The sequence below is a fragment of the Atta colombica genome, unplaced genomic scaffold, assembly GCF_001594045.1.
Source record: "Atta colombica isolate Treedump-2 unplaced genomic scaffold, Acol1.0 scaffold38, whole genome shotgun sequence".
NCBI classification, from domain to species: domain Eukaryota; kingdom Metazoa; phylum Arthropoda; class Insecta; order Hymenoptera; family Formicidae; genus Atta; species Atta colombica.
This window is the reverse complement of record NW_017259490.1, coordinates 2,710,622-2,722,299: the sequence shown is the minus strand read 5'-3', so window position 1 is coordinate 2,722,299 and position 11,678 is coordinate 2,710,622. Positions and strand designations below refer to the sequence as shown.

Sequence of the window (11,678 nt, the reverse complement as noted above, 5' to 3'; positions counted from 1 at the left end):
ATATATATATATATTAAATAGATTATATAAAATGAATGTTTATAAATCGGGAAAAGTACCCAAGAATATTTATTTACTTTGTTTTTCTACTTTACTAATAAAGTTAAGAATATATATCCAATGATTTCTCATGTAAACTTAATAAAAAATTTTTTAAACTATTATATTGACAAAGATTCAAATTTTAAAAACTATTTATAGTTGAGTATCGAACAATTCAGAGTGGTAATATTCTATCATGGAGAATATCATGCGGTCCATGCAAGAGTGTAACGCTATTCGTTATCCATCATATAGAACTGCTGCAAAAATGCAGATATTACATAGAGAATTGAATAGTAAGTAGTCAACCTTATCTGATCTTCTGTTGAATGAAATATCACTGATTTTCTCAAATTTCCTTTATTCTCACTTAGTGACACACGTACAGCTGGAATTAATAGCAGGAGTATTTGAACGTCATAGACTCTCCATCACTGAAAATTGTGTCAACTTAGACCCGAGTGAAATTGAGGATGTTCTATCTGACATCTATTTCGCAGCACAGAAAGAAAGTAATTTCAATTTTGACGTTGACCTTGTGACCAAGCTTGCCACAAATTATATCCTTAATATTTTTGACAAGTAAGTTTTATCTCTCCATATAATAGTGTATATTTATAATTTCTTAATATAATTAAAAATACCTCTTGTTAAATATGCATATGTATATTCTTAGTAATAATTACAATAAAAAGGAAATTTTGAAATAATATGAAAATGTATTTAACATTGCAGACAAAATACTGGAAATATTTTAGTATTTTCAGTAAAAGTTGCATTAGTATTGCTGTGCAATGGTAAATTACAAGAGAAATATGGATATTTATATCAACAATTAGCTGATCACAATGCATGTTTGTCTCGAGCTGGTTTGCATACTTTATTAACAAATATCTGTAAAATAACAGAAATGCTAGGAGAAAATATAGCATATGGATATGAACAGATTCAGTCACATATAGATGCCTGTTTTATAAAGGTATAAACAAAACTATTTTTATGTAGATTATCTATTAAAAATGAGCTCTTTAATCATTTTGTCAATCCATTTTAGTCTCAGGGTGGTCTTGGGATTACTGAAGTAGAATTTGCTGCATGGATTATTCAGGAACCTCCATTATTAGTCTGGATAACAACATTCAATCGAATAAAATCTGCAGAACATAGTAAGTGACAAAGTTAAAGTTTCGCGTGTATCTAAATGTAATACTGAACAATTTTTGAACTTGCAGTTGTACATAATATCAGATGTTCCTCGTGTAAAGTAACACCAGTACAGGGACCAAGATATACGTGTTTAAAATGCACAGGATATCATCAATGCCAGGACTGTTTTTTCTTAGGAAAGACATCGAACAAACATAAATTGAAACATCCAATTCGTGAGTTTTGTGTAAAGGTATGTTTAGATTTCTTTTCTGTAATTCCTTTTTTATATATGAAATATATTACTCAGAAGCAATTCTCGTAGACTTCACATCGTGAAATTACAAAACTGATCCTTGAACTGATTAGAAATAAACTGAGATTGTGTCCTACCAGAACAGCGGTAGAGGACTCGGTTGTAGATACTGCCAGGTTTGTTGTTTATATAAACTGCACTTTTAAAAACAATTATGCAATATTCTTTTTTAGTAGAAAATATATTTTCTTTTAGTAACGAAACTAGACGAGCGGATTATAGCTCGTTAAGGAGCACAGTTAAACGAAAAATTTTAACTGATCCACAAAAAGAATTACAAAGTATCATAATGCATTTGGAAGAAGAAAATCGACAATTGCAAATTGAGTTGTTAGATATACAGGGTACAAAAGCGGAAAGATTACAGCGTCATAGAGCGACTATCGAATCTCAATTGCAGCGATTGAAATTACTTAAGGTACATCAAGTTAAAGATTCTTTAGGCATTGTTCACTGAAAATGTTTAATTTTTACAGAAATATTTATTCACCGATACGGCCCAAGTGCCACAGATTATTACTCGTATGCAAAGTACCCCGATGCTGCCACCCTTAGCATCCAGATTAACGGCTTTGCCTCTAGAATTCGAATTGAGCCCGATTATCAGACAAGACAACACAAATCAGTCAGGAACCAAATTACAACATAGAAATGACACATTAACATTGGATAATTTTAATACATCGTCACCTATAGAACGTATAGTGGAGGAGAATAATGCTAATGTTCTTCCTTGCATCGAAGAGGCTTCTACGAGTACTGGATTCGCTAATATATCAGAAAATCGTATAGAATTAAGTACTTGGATTGGAGGTGAGTGCAAAATACATTAACATAATTAGAAAGAAATTCATAAATTTATATGAATTTAATATATAATACTTGTTAAATTAGGAACAAGAAGGAGAGAATTGAATGCAACCGAAACCAGTGGTTTCTCTCAGTGGTTAGTCGCTGGCAACTCATCAAATTGCAAAGAGGATAATTATGCAACCAATACGGCAATTAGTACTACAGATAACGATACATCACTGATAGCTTCTCAATCTCCGAGTGGCACTCATAGAGACAACACGCCGTCTTCCCTGCAGCGTCCTGACAAACATTCGCAACATAGTAGTTTGCAAAATATTCAAGGAGATCTTAATGATATATTAGATAGATTGCAAAATATGGTTGCCAATGACTGCTTTGACGGTAAATTATGCAGCATGAAATGTAAATATGTACATAGCTAATGTATACACACGCTAATGTAATACATTTGTAGAATCATACGACGGCAATGACAATTGTAAATTGAAACGTGCCACCACAGAGATGGAAGATCTATTGACTGGCCTCATTGAAGGTATGGAATCTCGTAAAAGTAAACTTACTACTATCGTTTGAGAAGAGACATCTTGAACATAAACCTAAGTATCATACGTTTACAAATTTTTGTATCGCACCGACTGACTTTCTTTTCTTTTGCAATTTTGTTATAATAATCTTAGATAGTCGTTTCTAATTCTTCCTCGACCCGATGTATAAATCGTGCTATTTTTTTTATGACATTACGCGTTATCCAAAGAAAGAGATCATCATATTATCTATGCTAAGCAATATGAAGATTGCATTCGAATAATCAAATAACTATATTTATAATGCTAATTGTGAAATGTGATTATGGACATTATATTTGAAAGAATATTTTTTCATCTTTTTTATATATATATTACATATCTGTGCAATCATGAAAGAAACGATCTATTTTAAAGCGTCTTATCGATAATGTGTGAAAAATGGATAATAAATGAATAATTTTTATAGTTCTATATTTAATGTGTACTCTTAAAAAAAACTTTTATGTAGTAATTAATTTACTCTCAGTAGTTAGTTACAATGAATCTTTTATAGAAATCATTTCCGTCCATTTAAATCCCCTCAATCAGTCACGAATAATTTAATTTTATTATCGCTATTCGCACATATATATGCCTTGTACAAGACATTATAAAATAAATGCCTTATAATCTATGTTTAAAATAATGTAAGTCGTTATGTCAATTTTTTTACGACCCGACTAGATAATTGATCGATCGTGTATCAATGACGTATAATCTGTATAATCGAAAGTATAAAAATTTGTACGTGCATAATGCCAGCGTATAGTACAAAGTCTTTGAAATTTAATACTGAACAAAAATATATCGGACATCACTACATGTCCTCTAGATGTAGCGTATCGGTTAAATAGGTGACTTTAAAGAACTTCGAGAAATGCGCTTTCTCTGACGGCCGATTCACCGTCCATGCTATGACGCGAACATTGCGATCGCGCCATTTTTCGATTACGCGTCTGGAATGAAAATCATACATACATTCGTTTTTGTGAATCCATATATATATATATATATATATATACACACATCATAAAAATTTGAGTTATGTAATAATTACTTACGGGTTTATTATGTCCTTGTGCAACAACACAACGGAAATGCCAACTATATAGTAGATAAAACTTGGTAGCAGCCATTCATACACAATTTCCGAGATGCAAGCTGTCAAATGCTTAAACTGATTGTGATTTCGTACTGGGCCGGGTGCTTCTAGACCATTGTATGATGATCTTGAAAAAAAATACGGCCTCCAAGCGAGACTCGAAACAATACGTGGCTCTTTCTTCCTAATCTGAATATAAAATTAAAAATATGTTTGCGAAATATATATAATTTAAGATATATAATTTAAGTTATATTAATTAATGTTTATATTACACGTACCATGTATATTAAAATTGGATTGAAACTCGATATGACGCATCTTTGGAACAGTTTTGGGTATTTTTTGTAAATGTCTAGAATAACTTGCACGACATCCAACAATTTGCTCGTCTCTTTTAAATCTATAATTATTCTTTGCTCACTGTTCAGACATATTTGTAATACGTCGTCTAATAGTGCGATTCTCGCGCCTTCGGAAAATTTGTTCCTTTGGCAAAATAATTATTTTTCTCTGTTAAAATACTCTGAGATACATTATAGACATGTATTTTATATAAAAGATTATGATTAAGCTGAAATACATATAATCGTACCTAAGTGGATGATTATAAGATATATCAACTTCCCTCAATTCTTCCCATGTCATTTCACTAATCATTCCTGTTCGGCCTGTGACTCTTTCAATTGTTGGATCATGGAATAATATTGGAATGTTATCCTTTGTTAGACGTAAATCAAGCTCTACTGCATTACAACCCTTTTTTATGCACTGTAAAAAGTTTAAATAATGCACCATGAAATATATCTAAAATAAACGTACTTGTCAGATAATAAGTAAAAAAAAAATTAGTATGTTTAAAGTTACAAGAAATATTTGATGATTAAATAGGACAATGCATTATTATTTTTAGTTCCTTCTTCCTTACATTATCAAGCAATAATAAATGTTAAACAAGCTGATAAGATCAAGACACACAAAAGACTAACTACTACAAAAATCTTAGATACTATAAAAGTTAAGCTACATCGAAGAGTGTAACTTTACATTTCGGAAAGCCAACAAACTGTTCTCAGGATAATCATATCCTCCACCACGGTGGGCCACCACTCGCATGCAATATTGCTCTCCATTACCGTGGTTTTCGGACACGGAGTTATCTTTGCACAGGAAGAGCGGATTCACGCCAAGCACCTCTTGTATGATGCTGGTAGGCGGAGGGGACACTCGGGCCAATTTCATCGATATCATGATAATCAATGAGCCCCAAACGATCCAGGGAATGCAAAACTCATACAGGATGGTGATCAGCACACTTATCGCGGTCTGGAGGAAAATCCATAGCAAAGCGCAATTTACGACCAACTCGACAATATTATTCATCTTGACGTTAACTCTCCACCGCGCAGGATCACGTGCTTTTGAGAATTCTCTTCACGCTTGCTTTGCTATGTACAAGTGCGAGAGGATTTAGGCAGAGAGATGTTTACCGCGCGTTTTTTACTGCGTTACCTCAGAGATAAGATTATTGCTTCATAAATCACGACAACAGCTGACTCGAAAAATGCATGACGTTAATTATGTCAAACGTGATAATTCGCGCGGTGAAAATCTTGGCAGGGCACGTCATTCTTTCCCGCTCGAATCAATTTGTGACAATTTGCAGAGTTAATTCATGCAAATTTCGTACTCTTCGAATAAATGTCTCTCGCAAAACCTTTGTAAAATCAAAGTCGTCGAGTGTGATAGTGCAAACACGTTTTTATCTCTTCGAGAAGAGATTATCGTTTTCCTTTATCTCACTTTTTACCTCACTATCTCTGATTCGCTCTTGTCTCTCGGTAATGCAATTCGATCGCGTAGCATGCAATTCATTCAACTTCGTATAAATCAAATGCCCAAACAAAAACAAAGCTACTTGCAACTTGCGACGCGAGTTGACGCGAGTAAACCGGGAAGTACCAGACTCTTGCATAGCGCATAAAGCTGGTTTTACATTAAGCCGATCTACATTAATTATAAGTTGATCGCAAGTTTGTTGCGACAGCCAATATGAAGCGTTAATTTTAAAATGCAAGCTTTAGATTGGTGTCTCAACAAACTTGTGATCGGCTTGCAACTAATGTAGAACGACTTAAGGCTGGAATCAGACTATGCATTGAAGATTGAGATTAAAGATTAAAGATTGAAAATTTCAATGAGGACAAAGAAATTTTAGCTCCTTTTCTGATTGATCAAACTTAGTCTGATAGCGTAGTTTGATTCTGGTCTAAGAAAATGTATCAATCAAAGTCCTTCGTTTCCTTCCTTTCCATGAAATAGGATTCTTTGATTGGTTGATTTCCTTATGCCTCATGTTTTATGCATTATGCAAGAGTCTGTGCTTCCCGCTTAACGATACGATTGGTTATGATTCGATGGTATGTGAGCTTTTAAAACTAGATTCACACCTTGACGAAAAAACGGAAAGCGAAAAAGCAGAAGTCAGTCGGAACTTGCAGTAGTAGTAGGCGGTACATTTTGCTTATCTGCTTCTGTTTTTCCTCTTTCGAGTGGCTTCCGCTTTTCCGCTTTCCGTTTTTCCGTCAAGGTGTGAACCTGGCCTTAAAAGCTCCAGGCATGTTCTGATATCAAAGTATATGTCAAATCCCTTACATGCGATCTTAACTTATTTACCGCGACCAATCATATTTTTTCCCTCATATTTAATTTTTTTGCTTTGAAGCTTATTATACAACTAATATTTAACGTTTATGATTAACTACCCAGCAAACGAGAGTTGATTGAAATGAATTGAAATGGATTCAGATTTTCAAAATCATTGATTCACGAATGTTAAAATGAATGCTTTTCCTGAATGCATTTTTATTCATTTATAGGAATTGCATGGAGCATATCTCTATGCTTTCCTAAATCTAAAAATAATATTTATAGCTTTTTCTGTGCATTATGAATACTATTCAATTCAAAATTTTGAATAGGAAATGCAATTTTTTAATCCAATTGCATCCAATTGAATCTAATTGAATCCAATTAAATAAAAAAAAAGTATTCGTTATTTAAAATACGCATTCAGATAGAAAAAAATTTCAATCCATTTTAATCTATTCATTTGTTGGATAAATTAAGCATCTTCTATATTAACTATAAAATTGGCTACTTAACTTGACGAAATTGCTTAAATTAAAATTGTTTACTATAGTTATGCTGAAATTAACTTTTTTTTTATTAAACAAAAAGTCAACTAGCGTCCTCATTAAACTGAAGTAATAAAGTTCTATTCTATTTACGTCTTTTTTCAGAGCTGAATATGCTTTTTAATAAATATATAAATATAAAAAATAAATATATAAAAAAAAGAAAAAAAAACTGCGTTTAGAAGCGTTTAAATCTGTTCTACAATGTATTTTTTGTTTCCTGTTTCTTGCCTCTTGTTATTTTTTACATCTTGTCTTTTTGCTTCTTATCCGGTTTTTTGTTTTATATCATCCGAGATAAAAGTTAATGATCTTCGAAAAAAACAAGAAATATATTATATAGCAAATAATACTATACTATAATAATATAAAATATAGCAAAAAATACAATTATTGATAAAACGGTTGCAAAGGAAAAAAAAACAAAAGGTAAAAAAACAAAGAACATAGAGCATTTGTAGAATACAGGCTTTAGAAAAAGAACATTTATTTGCAACTGTTGGAAATTTTTTTCACGCTAATTAGATTATATTTTTAGATCTAAAAAAAAATGATCCTATCTCAGCAAACAATCATTAAACAGTTGCAAAATTGTTATATTCTGCTGAACCAATAACAAATATACAAAAATTGTAGTTAAAAAAATATAAACCTCGAGCAAAAAGATCATGAAGCATTTAGAGGAAAAAGATCTAATTTTGCAGTTGGCAATTCTGAAATTTAATCGGCCGACTTAAGTCGAAGTTGATCGGAGTTACAAATTTATTATTATATGTGGCCGACATGACTGTTGTATTGTGAGATCGATCCTGAGAGGAGTGGGAGTTGATGTTTCTGGTAGGAGTGCAGAATTTATAAATTCATCGTTCCATGTTGATCACTCGATATGTTCTATATAAAAATATGCATATCGTTGCAAGAATAAAAAAGTGAGTGAGTTGCAATACTTTGTCATGCTTACTTCGCAGTTTTTTTTCTTATAAATTATGTAATATTCGAAAGCACACGATTAAGGTTTTTTTGTTATATTTTTTTTATTACATATGTGAATATTAAAGAGTGTTTATATTCTTCAGGATCGAAGGATATCAGTTTAAATTTAGTTCATCGTGAATTATCTGAGAACGTTTAACGAATTTCCACGTAAAAATGGCAGGAGTGAAATCCAAAAAACCAAGCTTTTTCTCGAAGTTATATCTGGCGTCATATAATCTCGGTCAGACTTTGGGGTATGTTTTGTCTTGTAAATAACAAAATAAAATCTGAAATTCTCTGAACTATTTTTATATAATTAATAACTTTTTAACACAATATTGTACACAATATTATACACAATAACAAAATAAAATCTGAAATTCTCTGAACTATTTTTATATAATTAATAACTTTTTAACACAATATTGTACACAATTTTTTATTACACTGTTCTAGAATTTATTATAGAGTTTTCTTTATGTATTTTTTCTTCTTAAATTAATTTGGAAATAAATTTTCTTCTATTTCAGATGGAGTTATTTATTGTATCAGATTATACAATATTATCTTGAATCTTTCTCCTCAGATAATACCTTGTGGAATGAAACCAAGCTACCTGTAATCATTTTTCAAAATGCAGCTCTATTGGAGGTATTTGATCTTAGAACTTGGTTGAATATATGAGGCAGACAGATAATTAATTATTTGAAACCTTTAAGCCAAATATTGAGTTTTAGATTTTAAATTTGAAAATATATCAAATAATATATCAAATAATCCAAAAAAATATAATCCAAAAAAGTTGTTAAAATTAAGACTAAAATTTAATTAAAATTATTGACAAACACATTGAGATACAAATTTCATGAAATATTTTAGTAGATTAGAGACTATAAGTGTTACCTAGTTTCTATACATTTATCTCTTAAAGTGTTGTTAATAATAAAGTGTGTTAATTATGCATCGTTCATTATATAGAAACTTCCTATTTCAGATAATGCATGCAGGAATTGGGCTAGTACCATCCAATGTTTTAATCATATTGGCTCAAGTCTTCAGTCGTATCATGCTTGTAAACGGAGTTCTTCTGGCTACTCCTTATACATACGCTGCTTCGTCTCCAGGTCTTCCACTAGCTCTCATCGCATGGTCCATTACAGAAATCATTAGATACTCCTATTATTTCGTAAATCTTGTCTCTGATATTGTGCCACGTGTATTAGTCTGGCTGAGGTGAGTTTAATCTCTTCTACCATTTTAAATCTAAAATTACTTTCATATATATCGCATTAAATGGAAACATGCTTCTAGATATACTACATTCATCATACTATATCCATTGGGCGTGACTGGTGAACTATTGTGTTTATATACCGCTGTAAAATACGCCAATGCTAATCCTGACTCCTGGAGTTATGTTCTACCAAATAAATGGAATTTCACATTTAGCTATTTGTATCTCCTGATAGCAGTTATGCTATTTTACATTCCAGGTGAATATAAAAAGCGTATAGATACAAAAATAAATCGTGAAATTATGAATTCATAAAATTATATTTTTCACTGCAGGTTTTCCACCACTTTACTTGCACATGTTTGCACAAAGGCGGAAAATACTTAATCCTAGTATTGCTGCGAAGAAAACTAATTAATTTAAATCTATATACATTTGTTGTATATTTCCTATTTTCATAATCATATTTATATGTACAAAAAAGGAATAGAGGGGGTTTATATATTATTGAAAATCTGCATATAGTAAAATATCAAATACAAAAATATTTTATAAAAAGTATATATATTTTGCTGAAGTTACCAAGATTTTGATAATTTTTTATAGAAATAAGATTTTTAGTTTTGCTCTAATTCGCTATCCGTTAAAAAAATTTATAAAAAAAATATTTGTTTACTAATTAGAATTTCTAATTCTATTATATGTATATTAAGTCTCAATCCAAATGTAATTTCCATTATCAAAAAGGTCAAGATCAATTGTAGGCAACTTTTTACTTGGAGTGCGTTCGAGGAGACGCTTTTATGTCATTCTATGCTTTATCATTTGTAGATATAAAACAAGGATAGAAGAATCCTATATTATCGATATAGCTTGAGTTGTGATAACAGATTTCTATAGTATATATAGAAGTCTATGATTGTGCTATAACATATATGAACCGGAAAATAGGTTACGTTTTACCCCGAAAATATATTGAAGATTTAAAAAAAGTATTACATATAATTTGATTTCATTATTTCTTATAAGTTACGATATCCTTCGAATATTATCATACGATTTTTTAGATAGTTTGATAAAAATTTATTATATAATATTGATAAAAAGAGAAGGTTTTCTATTAAACCGCATAACCTCGAAATTTTTGAAAAATTTATATTAATTTTCTTGTTTCAAATAAAAACAATGAAACTCACGGGGGTGTTATACAAGCAACATATAGGTAGACAACTTAAAAAATTGTGGTATGTGAAGCGAGAACGCAAAGTGAATGATACCAAAACAGAAAGACAATTGTCGAAATTGGGAATTGAAGTGAAGGATTCTTTAGAAATGATCAATCCAAAACAGGAATTTCCAAAGTACTTTTTTTCTATAAAGTTTTGCATTTTTTGCAAATTCTATACTAAGACATTAACTGTAAATTGTATTTTATATAAGGTTAAAGCTAGAATTTTTGAAGCCAAGACCAATAGTGTTTGATGAAATACATCCCAACTGGAAAGCTAAAGCTTGCTTGGTATTTAAAGATAATAACGTTTTGCAAGAAGGATTTCATCAAGCACAGATATTGACGAACACTGTGTGTCTGTCGAACAGTTCTTCAAATTATATCCAAGATTTATTTCAAGATTTACCGGAACATGTGGACAACATAGTAAAAAGGTATATTAAATTATTTAATTTTAATTCTATACATATATATAAAATATTTCTTGCCATTTTAGGATAATTTATACTTCGAATATATTTGATGCTTATCAAGAAAAACTACCAAAGAGAAAAGATCCTGAAAGACCTGCATGGGTGTTTCCTAGAGATTATGGCATAACTAATCGTAGAAAAATGTTAGTTAAGAAATATTTAAGTATTATTTTTATACAATAAAAATATTTTTGCACATTTACACATTTATTTCTTGAATATTTTTGCAGGCAGAATTTGTCTAGGAAATTGTTACAACTTTGCGAGTCCTTGTCAGGTCCAGAGATCGCACAGAAACGATGCATATTTTATAATGGAATCACAAAGTTAAACTTAGGTAGCTTAGCTATAGATAACTAAATATTGTAATATTTTAATATTGCATTCAACTTTATTCAAATAAAAATGTTTCTTAGATAAGGAATCAGACCTTATTCAATTTACCCTAAGTTCAGATGTGACGGTCATGTCGACAAATCCTCTAAAACCAATAGAAAATTCTAACAGCAATATGGAAATAGATCTTCCGAATATGCAGCCACTGCATCACACCATTGGTTTGGACGAGACAAACTTC

The 11,678-nt window shown here is 30.9% G+C and overlaps 4 protein-coding genes across 4 annotated transcripts in view; 3 read left to right on the top strand and 1 right to left on the bottom strand.

Annotated features, from left to right (window-relative positions):
- Window positions 1-214: 214 nt before the first annotated feature.
- LOC108691049 (dystrophin-like) lies at window positions 215-2,974 on the top strand. The gene is made up of 10 exons (XM_018198673.1): window positions 215-338; window positions 417-624; window positions 778-1,021; window positions 1,097-1,208; window positions 1,275-1,441; window positions 1,514-1,620; window positions 1,700-1,922; window positions 1,981-2,317; window positions 2,399-2,701; window positions 2,775-2,974. Exons 1-10 carry the CDS (start codon window positions 239-241, stop codon window positions 2,894-2,896), a joined length of 1,923 nt encoding a protein of 640 aa, XP_018054162.1. The 5' UTR covers window positions 215-238; the 3' UTR covers window positions 2,897-2,974.
- Window positions 2,975-3,440: 466 nt separating this feature from the next.
- LOC108691047 (glycerophosphodiester phosphodiesterase 1) lies at window positions 3,441-5,883 on the bottom strand. Its single transcript, XM_018198672.1, has 5 exons — window positions 5,039-5,883; window positions 4,587-4,762; window positions 4,273-4,480; window positions 3,951-4,180; window positions 3,441-3,845 (listed from the first exon to the last, which is right to left on the bottom strand). Exons 1-5 carry the CDS (start codon window positions 5,372-5,374, stop codon window positions 3,707-3,709), a joined length of 1,089 nt encoding a protein of 362 aa, XP_018054161.1. The 5' UTR covers window positions 5,375-5,883; the 3' UTR covers window positions 3,441-3,706.
- A 2,051-nt stretch (window positions 5,884-7,934) lies between these two features.
- Window positions 7,935-9,984, top strand: LOC108690924 (very-long-chain (3R)-3-hydroxyacyl-CoA dehydratase 2). The gene is made up of 6 exons (XM_018198476.1): window positions 7,935-8,117; window positions 8,265-8,417; window positions 8,694-8,814; window positions 9,158-9,396; window positions 9,475-9,656; window positions 9,733-9,984. The coding sequence occupies exons 2-6, from the start codon at window positions 8,338-8,340 to the stop codon at window positions 9,813-9,815; spliced, it is 705 nt and encodes a 234-aa protein (XP_018053965.1). The 5' UTR covers window positions 7,935-8,117; window positions 8,265-8,337; the 3' UTR covers window positions 9,816-9,984.
- Window positions 9,985-10,459: 475 nt separating this feature from the next.
- Window positions 10,460-11,678, top strand: part of LOC108690846 (39S ribosomal protein L37, mitochondrial) — a 1,802-nt gene continuing 583 nt past the window's right edge. Inside the window, exons 1-5 of the mRNA XM_018198356.1 lie at window positions 10,460-10,758; window positions 10,838-11,062; window positions 11,125-11,244; window positions 11,332-11,438; window positions 11,518-11,678. The exon at window positions 11,518-11,678 is cut by the window's right edge and continues 4 nt beyond it. Of these exons, the coding sequence (XP_018053845.1) occupies window positions 10,583-10,758; window positions 10,838-11,062; window positions 11,125-11,244; window positions 11,332-11,438; window positions 11,518-11,678 (789 nt within the window). The 5' untranslated portion in view covers window positions 10,460-10,582. The remainder of the gene's footprint in view (window positions 10,759-10,837; window positions 11,063-11,124; window positions 11,245-11,331; window positions 11,439-11,517) is intronic.